Source organism: Rhipicephalus sanguineus, chromosome 3 (assembly GCF_013339695.2).
Source record: "Rhipicephalus sanguineus isolate Rsan-2018 chromosome 3, BIME_Rsan_1.4, whole genome shotgun sequence".
NCBI lineage: Eukaryota > Metazoa > Arthropoda > Arachnida > Ixodida > Ixodidae > Rhipicephalus > Rhipicephalus sanguineus.
In genome coordinates this window covers 195048354-195070473 of record NC_051178.1, presented here as the reverse complement: position 1 = coordinate 195070473, position 22120 = coordinate 195048354, and the positions used below count along the sequence as shown (strand labels likewise).

General features: G+C 47.8%; 1 protein-coding gene across 1 annotated transcript in view; it reads left to right on the top strand.

Moving 5' to 3' along the window:
* Window positions 1-22120, top strand: part of LOC119387976 (phosrestin-2) — a 308200-nt gene extending 286080 nt beyond the window's left edge. Inside the window, exons 5-11 of the mRNA XM_037655571.2 lie at window positions 665-795; window positions 5488-5632; window positions 10276-10360; window positions 10890-10962; window positions 12274-12420; window positions 14161-14256; window positions 15942-22120. Coding sequence (XP_037511499.1) covers window positions 665-795; window positions 5488-5632; window positions 10276-10360; window positions 10890-10962; window positions 12274-12420; window positions 14161-14256; window positions 15942-16272 — 1008 coding nt within the window. The 3' untranslated portion in view covers window positions 16273-22120. The remainder of the gene's footprint in view (window positions 1-664; window positions 796-5487; window positions 5633-10275; window positions 10361-10889; window positions 10963-12273; window positions 12421-14160; window positions 14257-15941) is intronic.

The window sequence follows — 22120 nt, the reverse complement described above, 5'->3', positions numbered from 1 at the left end:
TTTTAGATACTTGGTAGAATTTCTTGCAACACCGATTGTATTAACTGCATTTAAATGCTTTGAATCTCGTGTTTTATTTTATTTTATTGTTTTCTGTTTTCAGTGGCCAAAGTGTTGATCTTCAAAAGGCTACTAAATCGGTTTAACGGCCTCAAGGACCAATGAAGTTTACGTGCTCTCGATGTATAAGCAGAATTGCAATAAGAGCTTATTGATATCTTAGCTTTGTGCAAACAGTGCAACAACAAGGCAAGTCGATAGGAGCATGTACAAACAAAGCACATGCACAAGATGCCGCAGTATTTGCAAGAGTAATTTATTCGATCAGAAAAGGCAGCTTGTTTACTGTACAAAATAACTGGACAGAAGTGCTCCTGGACGAAACGAAGAAAGTGATAGGAATTCGATTTTTTTCAATGTGTTCTCTCGTAAGTTTTGTTGATGTACGGTGTATAAGTTGTCTCCCGGCAGTCGTAATGGATTGTGCACGTAAGCCTTTAAGCTACCGTACTCGTCTCACTGGTAGGCTGTTTTCATAACCATGGCAGACGATAACGTGATATAAAAAAAAAACGTAAGATTAACACGACGGCGCAGAATCCAGCCTTGCGCTCCGAATGTCTGGCGATGCTACAATTGTAGCCACGTATTGCCTGCATCGCAGTTTCCCCGCGACGCACCGGTGTCGACGGTGATGCAGCGGCTGACTCCCGAGTCCGGAGAAACGTGCGGAGTCCGCTACCTGGTTCGGTGCTACACACTGCTCGACGAAGAAGAGACGCCAGCGCAGAGCAAGTAAGCAAGTTGGCATTTACTTATGTCGTATTTTCTGTATTCTTCTATTCCCTATTTCTTTTAAAAACGAAGCTGTATATATATATATATATATATATATATATATATATATATATATATATATGATTAGTTGGTGGGATTTCTTCGTGTCCGTCAACAAGAACCTCCCAGAAGTGCATGAGTAAAACAAAATAAATTTTCCCCGTGAGATTGGATTTGAACCCGGGCCCCCACGCTCCGAAGCCGAGTGTCTTGACCGCTAGGACACGCAACTATGCTTGCCGAAAGTCAATATATCTGAACCTTATGAATGCGTTGCATTCGCAGTGGAAAACAAATGCAAAAAGCGGACACTTTCTATGAAGACTTCCGCGACTTTCGTCGTAGTGGTATAAAAGCGCGCTGTAGGGTAAGACGTAAAGCCGACATGGTGAATAGTAGACATCAGGAAAATTCCGGTTTTGCGAAAATTTTATGCCAAACATGCGTTTCGGTAGTCGCGCGATCCGCCTTTTAAGCGGCCGCTCAAGAAGCTAACGAGTGCTGAAAAAAAAAAAAACGCCTAGACGATGCCGCCCAATGACGATCCAGATAGTAAATAAGTTCGTTCCTTTGTTGAAAATTTAGTGTAGCCTCTGTGTCGTGTGTTAAAGACCATCGCTTGTCATGCACCTTCAAAGAACGGAATGGTTCTTCCAATTTCTTTTCTTCAAGAGCTCGATCAGCCTGGCAATACAATATAATAATAATTGTTGATGTTTAACGTCCCAAAACTACCATATGATTATGAGAGACGCCGTAGTAGAGGGCTCCGGAAATTTCGACTGCCTGGGGTTCTTTAACGTGCGCCTAAATCTAAGTACACGGGCCTCAAGCATTTTCGCCTCCATCGAAAATTCGGCCGCCGCGAGCCTGCCAGTCGATTCCTAAGATTTCGATGCGTTGTACAAAACAGTAAAGAAAGAAAGAAAAGTAACCAAACCTGCCCAAGTTCTGCGAATTTCTCAATGCGACGGAGAGCACCGAATTTATTTTTAGGCAAGGATTACACGTGGTGTGCCAATTTGAATATCGCGAATAATGACGAGGCTTCGTAACAGGAAACTGAAGGTGGCACGCTAATTAGCAACGAGACCAAATAATTTCAGAGGCGGAAACTACAGTTGGAGGTAATGCACCAAGACATCAAAACAGGGAGGCCCTCCCATTGAGCAGATGACCTAATTAAGAAACGACGGAGCATGAAAGCTTCAGCCCCTGACGTCACACGGAATTGGCCGAACTGTCAAAGCTGATTAAGAAGGAGGAAATAGGCGACGTTTGAAATTATAAAAGCGAGAAGAAAGAGAAGGAGGCAAAAAGACTGCGGCAGTTGAAACCACTGGGCAGAAAACGGCGAGACTGACAGATGGATTTTAGCTAGGGGGTCAGCTGGAAAAGTTGAGAACTCTTCCCTCCCACTATTCCATTTTAAACTTGATATGCACTAAAGCGCTGTGCGGATTGCATATTGCATTTGAAACAGCTGGCCTAACGATCCGGTACAGCACAGATAAAATTCTGAGGCAGGGTGCTTGCAACGCCTCGGATCAGCTACAAAAGCAACCAGAAGAGAGAAAGGGAAATCACAGAACGCCGCCTCAAAGGTTCCTTTCTTTCTTCAATTCCCGTAATTTGACACTGCATGTTATGACGCTATCAGCTAGCGACATTATGCTTTTTTCAAGGAGCACACCGGAATTTGCTCCCAGCCAACCTGTAGTTGGGCGTTGGCTCGAATGTTATGATACCCCAATAAAAAATAAAAACATATATAAAGGAGATAATGGCTGAAGGGATACACATAATACCGGAGCATAACTTTAGTTAAGATAAGGGCCATTTACCTCTCAAGAAAGTTAATGAAAATTAATTCAATAATTTCACTAAGAGAGTAGACTAGTTTCTTGCGAACAGCTGGGATCGTTGCGGCACCTGGCGGAGAAGATCTAAACCACGCGCTTCTTTCTACGTGGACCCTGCGATCCGCTTCGGCAGCGTGACAGCATGCTGCAGAGGATCGCGGATAGATTCACCATCTTCGCCTTTGACGTATATAGATCCACCTACCGAAACGTCGACCAGCTCGTCGCAGGCACTTGTTCCTGATCAGACAGCCTGTGTATCACGTTCGTACTTATAGTACATGCTTCTATATGTTCCATTAGCCAGATGGGTCGGACGAAATTACGCTACTTCGGAATTCTCAGCTAAGGCACCAGTTAAACCGACTTCGTTACCACAGACCAACATTTGTTACACCAGCCTAATAATACGTTAACCTGCTTTCTGTCTACCGTTCTGTATATAAGTGAGCAGTAGCACAAACACTATCTCTAGCAGAAACCAGGCTCCAGCCAAAAGCTCTGTATACCCGACAGCACGAGGCAAGCTCTCGGAGTGCCTGGCCGGCCGCAGTTTATGAATCCCTGCTCTCTATCTGTCTCTCTTTCTCTTCTTTTTTTTTTTTTTGCCACCGTCGACTTTGCGGAGGTTGCGGCAGCCAGAACGCGCGGACAGTCGTGAGCTGGCCGAGTGTTTTGTTGCCAACAGTGCGCAAATTGAATATGTCGGCTGCTCCACCATTACGCGGGAAAAATGAGAGAACTACGTCGAGGCGTTATGGTTGTGCAAGGGAGACTCTTTTTTTCGGGGTTGTCGCTGCCGATTCTATGCCACGTTTTCGGGGTTTTTTTTTTATTTATTTTTCTTGATTTCCTGCGACTAAACTATACACTAGCAATATACAAAAAAGTGTAGAAATGCGACTCTCGGGACTAGGACACGACACCGAAATGTAATGAAAAGGGCTTCGTGGATCACGGAGGATAAAAAAAAAGAATGATCTATGAAAAGCAAACGATGTTCATTACAAACATCGTACTTTTAGATATAGAACAACGCGCAGCAAAAACAAACTGAGCGAGCCCAGATATGTGTACCGTGGTTTCGGATCTCCAGTCCGACAGTGCGAATTAAAAGTGCGAGAGGTTTCACACTTCTTTGTGTTCTCTTTTTTTATTTTCGTTTAAAAACTACGTTTTCGCGTGCGCTTTTCAAACTAAAATCCGGAAGACGCGCAGTTTCTTTGTGTTTTCTTTGGTCGTTCGTGCGAGAGAGCTCTTTGCGAGATCCTTGTCTCCGGGGACTGCATCGCATCCCTGTCTGGTTTAACCAAATTAGTCTGTTTCGCGTTTAAGGTCTTTTGCTCTTGTTTTTCTTCTGGGAACATAGACGGAGACGATCGCTCTCATTTACTTTTCTCTTTCCATTTTTGTTTCTTTTTTGCTGCTTTCTTTTTAACGTTCATTGTGAGAGCACGTGAGACGTGGTCCATAAAAAAAGTTTGAAGAGCTGCTGGAGTTGTCGCGTCGCGAGAGGAAAAAGTTATATACAGAAGGTGGCGCCCAGTCTGCCAGAGATATGGACGTAGTTCCGTGCTGGCCTGGGGAAAACATTGGAACACATCTAGGAAGCTCCACACAGGAACGTAAACGCGTTCTCGAAGTACCGTAGTGTGCTGCGCTTTTTTGCGCTGATGTAACCCCTCGGGCATAACTGGATAAATGTTAGTGACCTAAAGAGAGATTAGTCTGTGTGAGGGCGAGTAAATTAGTGTAGGATGTCAGACGGACATGAAAATGTGTGTGACGTTGAAGAATCAGCTACTCATTGATGAGCCCTTTGACTAACTTTTGAGTGAGTGAGTGAGTGAGTGAGTGAGTGAGTGAGTGAGTGAGTGAGTGAGTGAGTGAGTGAGTGAGTGAGTGAGTGAGTGAGTGAGTGAGTGAGTGAGTGAGTGAGTGAGTGAGTGAGTGAGTGAGTGAGTGAGTGAGTGAGTGAGTGAGTGAGTGAGTGAGTGAGTGAGTGAGTGAGTGAGTGAGTGAGTGAGTGAGTGAGTGAGTGAGTGAGTGAGTGAGTGAGTGAGTGAGTGAGTGAGTGAGTGAGTGAGTGAGTGAGTGAGTGAGTGAGTGAGTGAGTGAGTGAGTGAGTGAGTGAGTGAGTGAGTGAGTGAGTGAGTGAGTGAGTGAGTGAGTGAGTGAGTGAGTGAGTGAGTGAGTGAGTGAGTGAGTGAGTGAGTGAGTGAGTGAGTGAGTGAGTGAGTGAGTGAGTGAGTGAGTGAGTGAGTGAGTGAGTGAGTGAGTGAGTGAGTGAGTGAGTGAGTGAGTGAGTGAGTGAGTGAGTGAGTGAGTGAGTGAGTGAGTGAGTTTTACCTTATTGTTACGTGCCAAGCAGCACTTCCAATAGGTGCCTACTTGAGAAGTACTAATGCGCTCGCTTGCATGCGAAATTCATACATTGTTTGCCTTGCATTCGCAGAGGATACAAACCATCGGGGGCCCAATTTACAAAGCGAAATACAGACCGACCAGCACGAAATCAATTCCCTGCTCCCAACCGTAACTGACTTAGCCAGCCACTTGTCCAATACGCCCATAAATTATATCTGGTTTTCATGCATTTAATTGTCATTATACGTTACCTTTGCCTTATGTGCGAAAAAGAAAAAAAAGAAAGTGGCAATTAACAGCATTTGCATGTGTCGCTGTGTCTTTCCTTTACTTCCCATTGCCTCCGCGTCTCTAAGTACAAAACGGAGCCGTGACTCGTTGAAGCACTCAATGACAAAGCTTCCACTGTCTCGATTCGCAGAAGCTGCGTGAACATCGGCATCCGCAAGGTACAGTGCGCCATCACACCGCGCCCCATCAGCGCGGGTCCACGGTCGGCGTCGCTCACCAAAGACTTCCCTCTCAACGCTGGCAAGCTGGTGGTCGAGGCCAGCCTCGAGAAAGAGGTGCGCACCACTGCACGTACCGTAGTCATCTTTGGCCGTTTTTTCTTTCTACCTGAAAACAAGTTTAATCATTTCCTTTCGCTCTCAAGTTATCAACTTCTAGCCATCAGTTTGATATTACCGCGCGCGTTTTCTACAAACATTTCTTTGGTTCTTCCCGACACCTGACGATGCGGCGAAGTTGGGCGGGTACATCACATAAGTTCAAGGTTTTTTTAGCGCGCTTCTGTGATTTTGAACATTAATGAACCATGCGAACAAATCTTCGGAGAAGAGCACTAGATAAGGCTGGAAAATTGGGATTCTAAAGCTAGAAAACAACGCATCGCGAAAAGAGAAAAACACAGTTTTGCATAAGATATTTTACAAGCAAACTTACTTAATTACGTGCTTGTTTTTTTAATCTACTGAAAAAAACAGTAAAAATGAAAAAAAGAAGAAAAACAACGAGCTGTATGGCACTCCTCACCAACCACTTCAAAAGCGGCTATTGTACCATCCACTCGACTGTCCCTTTGTCCTGATTTTTTTTTTCTGAGTGGCGTACGCAACGTTCAGACTTTCTTAACGTTCTGCACAGTTTTAGCTAAACAAGAGTATAGGACGATGGTGCAAACGGTAGAGGAACATCCCGTGGAAAGACGGGATCTCGCCACATTTCCAACACCTTCATCTTCATCATCGTCCCGAGCACCGTAGACGATGTCGAGCCGCGCGCATCCATTTTAGCGCAAATCCGCGCACTTTTCGTCATACGCAGAACAATACAAGGCGCGCGCGACTCGCCACGACGACGTAAAATCGTGGTCGCACCCCTCCGCGGTAGCTTCCGCTCTGCAGCAGCGTCTATCTCGTCGGCTTCACGCGCAATCAGCGACGCCTTCATGGCTCATCACGAAGAGTGCCAGAAGCACGGCGCGCGTCATATGCTCTGCTGCGGCTCCGTCCCGCGCGCCAAGGAGCATTGCAGAGCGCACACACAGACACAATCCTCCGAGGACTGCTCCGTTAATTGTCTCCACGCGCGCTTGCGCGCAATTTGCACGCTCGAGCTCCTCGCCGACGAGGAAGCGCAAGAAAGAGCGAAACGGGCGGCTACCTCTCCGGGCGGGACGCATGCGTCTCGTTTAACGCGAAGAAAGACTGCGCTGATTGCGGAGGACGTGAACGGTTGCTGCAGCACGAAGCGCGCAGGCTTTTGACTCGATTAGCGCGCCAACGCACGGCACTGCACAGCGCGCGCGCGAAGGGCCTAGCGCCTGGCGCGGTGTCGCAGGGAATGGCGCGAGCGACCGGCCGCTTACAAATGGAAATGAATGCCTCCCGCGGGCGGCAGCGACAAAATGGCCCGGTCTCACGGCTCGCCAGAAACCGCGCCGAGGACCGAGCGTCCAGTCGTTCCTCGCCACTGCCGGACGACGACGGCCCGGCCAAGAGCCCAGGGATCAGACGCGACGCTGCTGCAGTCCATGGCTGGCGACGTCGTCTTTGCTTTCTGGTCGCTTCTTTTTACGTTTACAGCTGCCCTATAGAATGTTCCAATGAAGGCAGGTTGTTTGCGTTCGTGCTTACGACCCGTGGAGCCGTATACGAATTTCGCTGCCGGTGAATGTCCTCCCTGATTTACACATCAAAAGAGCCGATCGAACACACCCGCTTTATGGCGGCTGCCTCGATTTCAGTGGCACGCGCCAATTCTTCGCTTCCATGGGCCATTATCACACAGGCTGCCATCAATATACGCTGGTTTGAAGAATCCCCGTATAGCTGAGATGGTAATACTTAGAAGCACGCACATTTCTTCGGTATCGCGCACATGATACGGAAGCTGCGAGGGTTTGCGATGTTGCAGCGCTTTTTCGTGCCGGGTGCAGCTCTGAGGTGGCAGGACGAAAAGAGGGGTCGTTGAGCCATTCAATAAAAGGACGGCGTCGACATAGAAGAAACCGCGACGCGAAAAACAGTCTCTTCGGTGAATGCAGCGTTGACACGTGTATCCAAATATTTCAGCGGACGGTAATTTATCCTTTGCTAGATGAGCAGGGAGGGCGAACATTGACCTTTTCGAAGTCTCATTTGTATTCGCGTGTGCGGGCGCTTTGCCTCGCAAACTAATGCGAAGGCCCGGTGTTTAGTCTCCGTCGGTATTTGTACTTCCCATAAGTGACGGTTGTGCAACGCTACAGTGTGGAAAGCGCCTGTTTTTTTTTCTTCTTTTTTTCGCTGTATTATGGCATAAACAAGCATGAAATGACTGCAGACGTAACACGACGCAAGTCCTGAGCAATTTCAGAATATCCTTATCTCATTTAAGAATAGTAGAGGTTTTCGCCACTGTTGAGTTCCATCTGCCAGACGAGATGAAAACCAATCGATGACGCAGGGCAAAAAGCCGTCCGTTTATTTCCAGCTCGGAAATAAATAGAAAAGCAAAGGAAGAGAAAGAAGGAAAGAGTGACAATGGACGCGTGCGCCGAGGGGCGTCATTTAGCCCGACTTGTTATCTGCAGCACTTTATATCATTTCTATCGGAATAAAATTCACGTCCGCGACAAGTACAAAGACAAGCACAGTTGTCACTCCTATCTCCTACACTGAGAATGGCACAGGGGGGCGCCAAAAGTCAACGATGCACTGACACAAAAAAAAAATGTGCCAAAAGTCAGTGATGCACTGACAAAAAAAAAGAAGCCACCTTCGCTCCTCTACCTCAAGGCCGTTGCGTGCCAGAGCAGCGTAAAGAGTGAAGCAAGACAACGACAAAATCGGCGTTGATCATTTCCCGTCGCGGAGCTGCTCGCAAGTATATGAGAGAGCCACAATTAGGCCCGGCAACGGGCGCGCGCTGTGTACCCGTCGCCTAGCGACCGCATTCCGAAACCTAATGGACGCCTCTCCTCTGCCACCGTTAGCGGAGCAGCGGCGATAATGAATGCAGCCTGTTCTTATTCGTGTGTGTGTGCGTTCTTGACTTGTAGCACGTTCCCTTACACTACGTCTCCGAGCCGTAATGATGAAGTCTAACGATCTTTTCACTTCGACCCGAGCTGACGGGTAGCTTGCCTTGCCTCCTTTTTTTTTTTCCTACCCTGTCGTCACAAGCCATGCGACACGGGAAATTGTGAGCTACGGTAATGGCACGGAGGCTTGCATCGCCGTATTAATAGGAATGAGCCCCGCTAAAAGCATCAGCGATATACTGTGGCCCAAAAGCAAAGAAGCGGCTACCACAGGTTGACGTAGGACTATTCTCTTATCTGCTTAACATTCCTCCTTAACAAAAAACGAAAGAAAGTCGTGTTAAAGCACTCGTAGATGTCTGCGCGAAATGTTCCGTTAAGTAGAAGGAGTCGGCGTAAATTTGTCCATAAGCGCTAATGAACGTGCATGCATTAACGATGCGAATCCGCATGCACGGATTGGAACACGTCAGCGATGCCCGTCGGGATGATCCTATTTATTATTTATTTTCTGTGTTTTTTTAAACTTATTTCGCTCGTTGGTGGTCATTGCCAATGTGGAACTAATGTAGCGGAAAGGATGCCGCTACGTACAGCCAGCATCATTTGGCTGCGTATGACGTGCATGGTCAGCCTCTGCTGCGCTAAACTGATCACGTCCCTCTGACGTAGTTCTTGTGCAGACTAGGAACCGTGAACGGCGCCGTGTGCTTAAACTCTCTCATCATCGCAGCCCCCAACTTCGGCGATTTCGTCTGTGAACTATGCACAGACTGCGCCCATATCTCCGACCATTACGATCGCCCATAGCTCATAACGTGAAGCAATATGTACGCACGATTAGTGAGAACCTAGATGCTTCGAGGTGGACGTCAGCGATTGCTTAACTTCTTGATACTTAGCTGCCCTAAACGTGTCTTCACTTTTGATGAAGGATTTCAGTACGGCATATATTTTTGTGTGTTGGCTGCGAATGGCCTCACCCTTTTGACGTGTGTTGTACATGCCTCGATGAAATAAACTGCACGAAGCAAGGGCTCAGAAAGAAGTTGCACGGACTACGAGGACTGCCACCAGGCCAGAGGCCGTGTTAACAAGAACGTTCTTTAACTAAATTTGTTTGTATGAAAACAGATGTCAGCCAATCAGTGCGTTAGACTTCTGACTATTATTAGCGAATCTGGCCGGCCAATCGCAAACAGCTCATGTCAACAAAAACTTTGATGGTTCGGTGACAATTTCTGCTGCGGACGAAACGAGCAGGATCAGCTGTGACAGGTTGGCTGGCCATAAAGTTGGCGCGCGTTATCGTTCAAATAAAAATGAGTCAATGGGACTGGAGTTGTTATACATTAAGACTTTCTTTGGAATCTAATGGATAAAATACGAATTGCATAATGAACCAACTAGCCCGAAAGAAGGTCTTCTACCACTTCTCAGTTCTTGGGCTGACGTTCGAATTGAGGCGATTTTGAATGTTGTAACTTCGCGATGCTGTTAACGCAATAACAAAAACATGGCGTGGGAATCTGCTTACTTGTTTTGCATATTTTCATGTCAAACGCACAGGAGGAACTTTTGGATGGGCTTAATTTGAAAACAGCGTTTAACAGTTCGTAAGCTTGCAACTGCTGATTGTCTCCCGTTCTGAAAATGTAATGATGCAATTCTTTCATTTTTCAGCTCTACTTTCACGGTGAAGAGATTGTGGTTAAAATAAACGTCCAGAACCATTCGCAGAAGACGGTGAAGCACATCAAGGTCTCGAGTGAGTACGCCTCTCGCTCCACTGCCGCGCGAAAGTGCTCGGTCAGTCAAACTGCATTACGTTGGTATGAGACATAATCAATCGAGCATTAAATTGGAGCAAGAATAGAGTGACTTCTTCATCTCCTCTGGCATAGAGGCTCATTCAATACGCATTTTAATCGGTCTTGAATCTCCTCATACGCACATAATTAACTGTGGCTCTTTACGTAATACACCCCAAATAGCTTTACAATAGCAAAAACAAACTGCTCGCGTGAACACTACGTAAGAGGTCACGCAAAGGAGCTGTATATACTGGTCAGTCGAACACCACATCTTTTTTTAACTGTGTATCAAACAGCTCATCCACCTCAAACAGCTATAATATCTTCCGCTGTCCAATCGCCTTTACTTCTACATAGTGGAGTGCTTTTCCCTCCGACGTCCAAGGAATGGCACATTATTAAAGCGAAATGAACAAGATAGCATGTATGTGCATAACGTATAGCGTCGTACTTTCCTTTTTCCCTTCACCTTCTCTTACGCAGTCCTCCAAGTCGTGGACATCTGCATGTTTTCTACGGGCCGCTGGAAAGTTTGCGTCGCTACAGCAAACGGGAGGTCAGTGCGTTCTTCCCGTGTCTTCTTCTGCAACACGAGCTAAACACACGAGCAAAATGATTTTTTTACACAGACGAAAGCCAACTCACGCATGCTCAAACTACATTCTTAATTATGTCCTGGTTAAATTCTGGCTATATCCAGGAAACCAGACGAAAAATGTCCGATTTCCTGGCTATATCTAGCACCTTAAGCGGTGAGTGTAATGCCGGAATAAACGCGGCCGTCTAAAATTTCACGTAGAGCCTAAACGGCACATGACAAATGGTTATGCTTAATCGCGCAGAAAGCGGTGTTTTTCGTGCTCCGTGAAGACTGCAGTTTTTTTACGAATCTGTATGCTTATAGTAGCCTAAATTGCCAGTACGTTACGATGAGTGTGACATGCACTAATAACGAAGAAAATTACACCACCTCCCACTAAAGGGAACCATGTGGGGATGCGAAGCAGCGCATGGGTCGACTATTCATCACGGGCACCTTGCCCGATGTGAACGCGTCCTTGCATGTGGAGCACACCATGAATTCACTGTAGTTGCTGTTGCTGTTACTCGACCCGAACTCTCGTTGGAGCACGCCACGCGGGTTCATCGCGCGTCTGCAGAATCTCGTTCCCCGACGCCATCACGTGATTGCTGAGAGAGTGTAAGGGGGAGAGGCCACAGCGTCTTACTCAGCCCCTTACACAGGCCCGAACGCGCTAGCGCGTGCCAGCGCACATGGTTTTGTCTGCGTTACGCCAAGCTAGGACAGCATACGGCAGTCCGGGCCTCTAAAGTGCTCTGCACGTATCATCATCAAGGCGGTCGAAGAACATGAGGAAGACGACTTCTCCTTGGCGTGAGCGCGCGCTCAGATGGCTATGCTAGGTGGTAGAAAGCGGACGGTCGCCAATGGAACTACGGACACAGCCCCGAGCAAAAGCTGCTTCGCATCCATCTAAAAAAATAAGAGGAGAAATGACACCAAACTGCGTTCGAAGCTTTGAAAAACAGTGGCAACTCGTCGTAACTCACGCGCAGTACTTGCGATTCCCTCTGATATTCTTCCTTCCTTACTCTATTATTGTTCAATTATCTGCAGCGCAACGTATCTATCCGGTACACGTAACCTGAAGCTGACGTTACCGAGAGCTGAATCGAAATGGTGATTTCTTCACGGTGAAAATATGTCGAGACGCGAAAGAGAAAAAGAAGTGAACGAAAATGTCCACGGCGTTGTGAGAATTGAGGGGCAATGTGTTTCCGAGGCCATAACGACACCAATGTTCACCCGCCACGGTATCTAATTAAGCTTCGTGTACTTTTGCAGTAAGGACGACTGTCCTGTGCTTCCCGGCTCGACGGTGGAGCGTCGAGTGTCGGTGACACCATCCCTGGAGGAGAACCGCCAGAAGTACGGCGTCTTCGTCGAGAGCTACAAGGGTGACGACGTCCTCTGCCTCGCTTCTTCAACCATGTGAGCCTCTTGAGCCGCAAGGGCTCGTTAACTGTTCCGTAGTCTATTCTGTTAACGACCGTACTGGTCGAAAGACAAACATTTATACGCCGACCACGAATGCCTTAAAACTGCACTAAAGTCTCGCAGGAAAATCTCACACGAATAACTGAGAATACATGCTCAGTTTGATTTGAATGAGATCACATTTTCCTTCAGGAATAAACACTTTATAACAAGGTGCGCTCTATGCACTATTGAAACGTATGCTTGAATAGCTCGGCTTCGAAGTTGAGTCGAGGCATTGCGTAAGACAGCTGGCTAAGGTCAAGTACCCGTACATACGAACAGGCGAGCAAAGAAAGAAGACAGGAGACTTAAGACCTCGAAAAGTCATCTGCAGCAAAGACGCATAGGAGGTCGGTTTTGAACGTATTAAAGGCAATGAAGACGGCGAATAGATGACGTGGCATATAACAAGCTTCGCAGCTGCACACGATTTCGAAAAACACGAGAATCCTCGCGAATTAAAATGCGAACTTAACTCGTTCATCCGAAAAGAATGACCTTTCGAGAGACGACCCTTGAACTTAAATGTCATCCAAAAGCGCAGTCAGTTGTTGCCTTTGTAAAGTAAATTAGGAATGGTCGACCTATTCTTTCTTTTTTTCTTTTAAAGCGGATCAATTGGCTATCTCGCCCTTCTTCGCGTTTGGGGGCAGGAGTTTCGCTGCCGATCATTGGAGTAGCCAGGGGGGAGTTGGAGGTGGGGGAGGTCAGACCTCCTCAAATTTTTTATATTTTTTATGCATTGCAACAGGCGGATTCTTCTGAGGGGTATCGACACGGCACCTGGCAAAAGGGTCACGAAGACAAGATACATATACACACACAATGATACAAGCACACGCAAGAACAAACATAAAGGTAGATGCTCCGACGCGAACGAATCGTTGAACGAAACTAAACGTAGGCTCGCAAAGGAATCGTTAGACGCGTTGCATTGCCTAAGGCCACCTACTGAAACTTTTTAAAACGCCCGTGTACTGTCCATAAAGTTGTCTTCAATCAGTCAAGGAAACTCAGTGGTGCTGTCCGCCAATAATACCGCTAGAGATGTGCTGGTTGACGGCTCTATTATCTGCCGTATTGCGCAGTAAAGTGTCAAATGCTACGTAGATGCAAACGTAATATTTGTCAAGGGCACCATACCTCAAAAATGTTACAGATTTCGTGAAGGGTTCAGCTAAAACTAGCAATCATATCTTACGATTCATGTATAACTTCTTTTCCGTTCTATCTTTTTATTCAAAATTTGAAAATTAGCCACTCTCGAAATCAAAGGGTCAGTGATGCGTACACTGAACCTGTTTACTAATAAAAAGTGTTCTGTTTTTTAGATTACCTCTTTGTCGGATGAGACTACCACCCTTCATACGTATACGCTCCAAACTTATAGCCACTTCGAACATTTTCGTAAACATAGACCGAAATAAGCTCAATAACGAAGGGCGGCTCCCTAGATATTCTTTCTCAGCTTTTTTTTTTTTTTTTCCTCGATGGGAAACTACGCGCTTGTAGTAGTTATTTGCCGGTAGGAGTTGCTAATCTTCCCAAGTTGGATTGCATATCCGGGCATCTTTCGCGCTCTTTTTCGTTTTCTCGATGCAGAGAGAGCCACGTGCGCTTAGCTTAGCGTGGCTCGTAGATACATCGAACAGCGGTTCGTGTTAATGACCCTTTCATTTACCCTGCTCGCAGCATCTCGGACCATGCCAGGAGGAACCTCTTCGGCATCGTCGTCTCCTACGAAGCGAAAGTGAAAGTCTATCTCGGCACGCTGAGCTCCCTTTCGGGGTGAGTGGTAATCTAGTGCTGCTCTTGCCTATAGCGGCATGCTTTCGGCTCTGCGTGGCCAATTTTGGCAGCAACGTGCATTAAATGGCACGAGGGAGCCATCAGCCGGATGATTCTTGGTAATAGATGCACGAGAAATGCACGCGTTAAATAGCGAACGCGCGCTGGTTTGCGAACTCGTGTTGGCAGGCGAACCCATAAAGATTTGTCACAGGATGAGACTTCCTCGTTAGAACGGGAAGCTTGCTTCACGATGGCCCGTGATAGAGTTGTGTAGAACACATAAACTGTGCTATGTTGTTAACTGAAGGTTGGATCGTGTCGGAAGAAACAAAACATTTCACCATCTCCCACTAAAGGAAACCCTGTGGGGATGCGAAGGAGCGCATGGGTCGACTTAAAGTTCCGTTCATCACGGGCACCTTGCCCGATGTTAACGCGTCCTTGCATGTGGAGCACACCGTGAATTCACTGTAGTTGCTGTTACTGGTCCCAAACTCTTGTTGGAACACGCCACGCGGGTTCATCGCGCGTCTGCAGAATCTCGTTCGTCGACGCCATCACATGATTGCTGAGAGAGTGTAAGGGGGAGAGGCCACAGCGTCTTATCCATCCCCTTACACAGGCCCGAACGCGCTAGCGCGTGCCAGCACACGTGGTTTTGTCTGCGTTATGCCAAGCTAAGACAGCATACGGCAGCCCGGGCCCCTAAAGTTCTCTGCACGTATCATCATCAAGGCGGTCGAAGAACAAGACGAAGAAGACTTCTCGCTGGCGCGAGCGCGCGCTCTGCATGTATCATCATCAAGGCGGTCGAAGAACAAGACAAAGAAGACTTCTCCTTGGCGCGAGTAAAGGTGCGAGCGCCCGCTCAATATGTTACAGATGGCTATGGTAGGTTTTAGAAAGCGGACGGTCCCGCCAATGGAACTACGCACAAAGCCCAGCGCAAAAGCTGCTTCGCATCTAAAAGTGAGAAACGAAGTGCGGAAGGAACGTGATATCATCCATATGCTACAATAATTCTTCTTCGCCAATCCCCCAGAGTGGGTATGTGTCAAAATTGGTAGGCTGCAAACAAGCAAACAAACAAACAAACAAACAAACAAACAAACAAACAAAATGTGCCCTGAATCGTATCGGCGTGAGTCAGTAGTTACTGAGAATACTTAGAACTCTCTAGGAATGTGAAGGCGAAAGCCTAGTAGTTGGACTCATAGCGATGTAGAATGATGCTGACCCGCCGCGGCGACTGGAATTTTCGAAATGCGACAGCAGCACCAGAAGCCACAGCCTAACGAGCAGAAGCAGCCAAATTGGGCCCGGCCCCGACGAGAAACGAAGGCGGCTCGCACGTGTCGACTAGCGAGAGTGCACGAGTTGTTGTACGTGTCTGGGTGCAGTGTGTGTAATAAAAGCGGGTTTGGGTAAAACCCGGTTTGTCTTAGAGTAAGAGCTTGTGGTCTGTTTAGTTTCTTGTAGGGGAGGGAAAAGGTCCTCCTGGCTAGATGGAAGTGTTGTGTAATTTCGCTGTATGCGCTTGGAGATTCCCTGTTTTCTGGAACCTCAGGCTGAGGGGGTCTCGCAGATGTACGGAAAGTGAGATGGCCTCGTTTGATTACAGTTATATTGGTTGTGAGTGTGACACGAATCATGTGAGATCTTTGCGCCATTCGTCTTTGCAGGAGAGGCGAGATGGCGTGCTTCGTGCCGTTCCTGCTGATGCACCCGCGACCCGCCGAGTCGCCGGTGGATCCGAGCCCCGACGAGACGCTCACCGCGACGACGTCGTCCAGCAGCGCCAAGCCCGTGCCGGCCACTGACCTCGACGAGGTGATCGCCGAGTCCTCGGCGCGCACGGGCGCGGCCGTCCTGCAGGGACCGCTGGAGTCCAGTCCCGGCGGGTCTGTGGACGTCCTCGGCGACAGCCCCACCGAGACCGCGACTCCGGCTGGTTCCTCCTGTGAAGACGAGCTCGTCCGCAAGTTCGACGAAGTCAATACCAACAGCGACTGAGGCTGCGGACAGGCAAAAATGACCAGTTGTCCATTGGACTTGAGTGCGACCCATCTGTGACAAGTGCATCCGCCAGTTGGTACGAGCACGCCACTGGTTCAGAAGTGCATTTCCTGTGAGATCCAACAGCCCCGTCTCGCACGCAGTCCTGGCCGCGGGCTCACACGCTCCTGTCGTGCGTGACTGGGTGGTCTTTACCGAAAGTGTGATGCTCTCTTTTACGTAACACTGCAGCAGCCGTTCGCGGCAAGTAATTAGGAGGACATGCCGACTCCAGCACCGCATTCTGTAAGCAGCGCTTGTTGACGTCCGGTAACAGATATCGCAGCCGAGGCTGTAGTGAGCGAAAATGCCTACTGCATCTTTCAGATTGCACGACGCAGGCACACGTTGGTCTTTACTTCCTACAAGCTCGTCATGGTTACGAGATCTAAGAAAGGGAAGTAAGAGCAGGCAGCAATCAGTATCACAGGATTGGGATGCTTCAGCTCCCGACTGTTTCTTACTACGCAAGCTCTGCCCTGCAAAGGCATCGCTACTCGGGCGGCATCTTTGCGAAGCCGCGCTTGCATGTTGTTCTCGTCAAAATATGGAGGTGTCGATATCGTCGGCGCATGCGCGCGAAGTGAATCGTGTACTGCAAGGACTGGAAAGGTACCGAGATTTACGATACGCGCGCACTGCGAACTCAGCTGCTGGCGCCGCTTGTGGCGTCATTTCTTATTCTAGGTGCGTGTATATGCTAAACGCTCCTCGTTGCTGATGTGCCGTCTTAAGAGCTGTCCGACACTGATGTGAGTCAAGCTTGCTGTGGTTGTCGTGCTGCTCGTGACACGATGTATCTGCTTTCCCGTACGTGCAAGTCGAGAACGTCCTCTACGAATATCATCGGCATGTTCCCGCCTTGTTAAACGTAGAAAAGGTGCATGCCTTTGTTTTCTCTCTTTCGGTGGTGCTTATATTGGGCCACATCAGCGGGATTTTTGCGATCTTTGTACGGAGCCACTGACAAGCTGCGACTACAGCACGAATCCACCAGAGGAGCTGCGAACTACCGCACATTGTCGTTCCTCCAGTTCTTGTTGATGTGAGCACACCAGGGACGGCTGCTTGCCTCTGGGAAATATTGTTCTACTACGTTTGTTGTGAATAACTGTTTTATCTTCCTCGCGTTGTTGTACTGGTGCCATGATTTGTGATCTTTTATCAGACTAACACGAGCTTATGGGGACCACGCAGTCTTGGACTAGCGCAGATCAAGGAAGGGCGATACGGTGGTTACGCTTGACGAAGATTTTCGGTGACGGACGTAGGCGAAGAGTGATTATGCCGTCATCGACGCGTTGTGCCAAAATATATACACACATATGTACTAACCCGACAAGCGCTTGCTTGTGGTCACAGCTGCGATAACGGATCGAGTGGCTACGGGATGGTATCAAGATTGCGACGAGGCGTAAAAGACAATGAGTGGGTAGCGAACTAAGCATGGATGTTCGTTTAAGCGTCCCCGGACCATACGTAACGTGTTTCGTGATGTAATTTGATGTGATTATTGCAGTTGCCCCTCTCAGTACTCTTCGTCGTGACTTTCTGCGTGCCCGAGAGGGCATCCGACGACCGAAGAAGCACGCACCTGAAGCATGCGCACGGCATAGAGCCCTTTTCCTGGGCTTCTTTCATTAAGCACTGTATAAAGAAATAGCAGCAGCTTTCGTCTCGCTCGCTTGCTAAGAGTCAAGGCAACTCGCGCTGCATGTAGAGCCTCTGTGTATTTAAAATCAACTTTGTCTCGTGTAGCCTCCCGACTGTGAAATAGCGTAGAGCCTAGGGGAACAACCGCGTCGAGCTAGAGTTCCCACCTTTTGCATACAACGCTGCCACTTTATTTCGATTTGTGTGGGCAACGCGGACGCTACATTCACACCTGCATTTAGAGAGCCACTACTATGTGAGCGAGCTAGGGGATCCAGCCTTTCTTTCTTTCTTTCTTTCTTTCTTTCTTTCTTTCTTTCTTTCTTTCTTTCTTTCTTTCTTTCTTTCTTTCTTTCTTTCTTTCTTTCTTTCTTTCTCGTTCCACTCTCCACAGCACACAAGTAAAGGCGATCTTTGAGAGCGCTTGCAAGAGTATACAGCGAGGTTCATGCTTCTTTTTCGCGACTGTTTTATTCAGCGCTATTCCCCGACACCGCAGTCATTCGCACGCGTCATTTCTTGCTGCAGCGTCGCTTCCCGAAAAGTTCTCTATTTTGACGTACACTCGGCTCCTCTCCAACTGTCGGCGCAGTTATTTAAGCGACGGCGGCGGGAGGCGTAGTGAAAAGCTGAATTTGCAAGTGCCTGCATGCATGCTGCGGCAACGGGGTGCTATAAGTTCACACGCAAAGGCGAACTGAACAAACAAACAAAAAGAGAGAGAGGAACCTAACCAATGGTGAATGCAGACGCGGCACGCGTGCTGCCAGGCTGCAGGCATACATGTAAGTCACGAAGCGGACCATTGCCCCGTTCCCTCCGTTCTTGTTTATCTTTAACCTCGCGTCGGCAGGGGCCGCAGAATTCCTCGCGTGTACATACATTTCTAAACCACGTGCCGCGTTGATGTCCGGTGACCAGCGCTCTCTATATTTGATACGAAACACATATGGCATCGCGGCACCGTTTGCGGGCATAGGGGAAAAGAAAAAAAAAGAACACAGGAGATCAGTAGCGTACGCTCCCCCTTTATTTTCCGTTCCAAGCACCCGCCGTCGCTCGGCTAATGAGAAAAGTTGCCTGACGCCCACTTTCATATAACAGTAGAACAAAAGCAACAACAACAACAAAAAAGAAGGTATACCGTAGAGGCGTAGCGCACGGTGTTCAAGCTCGTCGTACTAAACATACGGCCTGCCCTAGTCGGTCGTCCCTTACTTGTCGATGCAGACCGTCCCTCCTCCTCATAAATCATTCCGTTGGCAGCATCAGCGACCGCAGGAACGAAAGAGCGTGCTTCCCCCATCCATTTCCCCGAGCGCGGGCCCAGTGCGACGCAACTCTTCCCCCGGGGTGACATTGGAGCAGTTGGTTGGCACGTGTTTCACTCGGCGTCCGCGGCGCTAAGGTGCCTAACAGCCGTCGACGACCCTGCGGGCCTGCGCGGCAATATTTCTTCGACGATGTACAAAAGGAAATGGCTCTTCTCGGCTGTCATCCGGCGCCGCGCCGGATTCTCAGCAAAGACGTGACGCAGCCGCCTGTCTTGTCGAGAGCTGACCGCCGCGTGGAGGGTAGTGATATGGGAGCGCACGGACGGCTTTCCCGCGCACGCGTGCGTTTCGCTAAGCGTGCCGTTCGCTCGAGTTCCCGCTGTTTACGCGATGACTGCGCTGTGACTTGACTTACTACAACCATTACTACCACCGGCACTACTACTACTACTGCACTGTACAGATATAACGTGTATGTATACGCGCACTGTACAGACTTGGAGTGTGTATAGCTTGTACACGTGTACAAAAGATGGGCATTGTTAGCTGAGAGCTTGTCTCTGGTCTTGTTAATGGTACGCATACATGTGCGACTTGTTTTGCGCGTGGGCAAAAAAAAGTGTGAGGAAGTGTGTCATGGCTTCCGACTGTACTCTCGTTGTTCGGCAACTGCGACACTCCCTGCTGGTGGCGCTTCTCACGGTCTTCGTCGCCGCATGACGTTTTACCCTGACCTCCAGAGGTAAAAACGAGCTTGGCCTGAACATATTTATTAACGTATGAAGTTTAAGAAACCCATAGATTCTTCGAATACGAATCGCTTAGGCGATAAAAGTGGTTGCGGTAGGCAGCAAGACATAAGCTTCCAGTGAAGGTACGGAGACGGTAGATAAATAACATACGGGAGTGCACACGGAAGATATAATTTCAGCCGCGTTAAGTTTGATACAACTGCCAGACGAAACAAATATTGGGAGCCCCGACGCACATTTTTACGTTTATTTCTTTCCTATTTCAGTAATGCGCAATTTGTTGCTTTAGGGCTGCTTTTGTACCGTCAGTTAAAATGTTCCTCATCCACTGGGTGACCTTACACGTGATACCGCAGCTTCCTGTCAGGTCAATCAAGGAATGAAAAAGAAAGAACACGATTAAGACACACCGTGACCAAACAGACCTAGAGTTTACTGTTTGCTCTCTATAGGTGAATCCTGTTTACTCTCTAGGTCAATCCTAAGGGTACTGTTCGCTCTCTAGGTCTATCCCAGCATAACCTCGTGCATCTGCGATGAACACAAGGGACAAAATCAAAAGCAAAGTCATTTAGGAGCAAGTTTGACGCATGATATCCTTCTGAGCTATGACTGCACCACGTCAAATGAAAGGGAAGCGTAGAGTGTGCACCGACGGTGACCGGAAGTCCCGTGAGAAGTTCGTAGAAGCCTGCAGGGAGTGTTCAGACTGGAGGTAGTAGGCCCACATTCGCCTGAGCCAAAGTTTCGCTAAGCCTGGCAACGTATCCGATGTTGAGCTACAATTTACGGCTAGACGGGGGTCGCCGTGCTCGTAAGAGCTCATTTTCTTCCGGCTATAAATATTTTCACGAGCTTTCATGTACTGGAAACAAAGGAGGTTATTACACACCAAACATCTATGGGAAGTTCTAGGTAAATTACTAACGCTAGCCAAAGTTGGGCGATAACTTGATGCATAAAAAAAGACTACTTGCAGAAGAACCCTCACATTTTGACGGCAGAAAATTGCCGTCGCTGTTAAAAAAATGTTATAGTTGATAGCCACCTTTTGAAACATCTTAACAATTCAAGAACTCAAACAATTCGGAATCATCCTCAGTGCGAAAGCCATCAAGTGGAAGAGAGAGGTGAAAATATCTAATAAACTGGAAATGTTAGTAATTCCGTCGTTGTTCAGTTTCTCAGCTTAACTACAACACATACAACCGAATCTGTAAGAAACGTTTCTACTCGGACTGTTTAATGCTTTAGTGCAGTGCATGGAACTTCAGAATGACAAAATAGAGATTCGGCAGTGATTATAAAACGAGCGGACCTTTCCGGCATCGGTAAACTTCTATAGCAGTTTGAAAAATTAAGGAAATAACTTACAGAGTCCTCCTTAAACGAATAAGAAATAAAGCCTTTGGTTCAGTGCTAATTCACCAGTGATACAATATTTTCACACTCAAGACAACACATACTTGCGAACTCTGCACACTTCTATACGAAGAGTCAGTCAAATATACAGACCAAGAACTTGTTTTGCTTTATAAAAACAGCAAGTTCCAACTAAAGCTCCTAATCCGATTTTTATTTTAATTCCTTACTTGATGACACGGACGCATCAAATATTTACGTTGCAAACATTGCCTGCACGTCAGGACAGTGACGTTTGTTAAAGAGTAAAATCAGTAAAGCACTGTACAGTAAACCTATAGGAAGAGAGGCGACAAACTGTGCAAAGACAATGTTGCCAGAGGCTCGAGCGAGATTCGACGAAGGCGAGTGTGTGTGCGTGATCACCGATGGGCAGACCATACTTACTGCCAGCGTTGGCCACATTTACAATCAGATGTGTCACAGTTTCGATAAGCTAGAAGTGGTGGTGGCGTGTTTCGAATACATAGCACGGGACGACGCAGCTGATAAGCGAAGTCGTCGACTGAGCGTCCCTCCCCTTGTCTAGCGCAGTTCCTCGCAGGAATACATTCACGGAGACGTATATACGCTGTTGTTGTGCGCAAATCTCATCTAACCACAATGCTTGGCTAAGCGAGCTTTCATATTTTGTTTGAACAGCCTTACTGTAACGCGCTTGCATCGTCATCGTCATAATGTTCACTAATAAAAGTCACATATGGC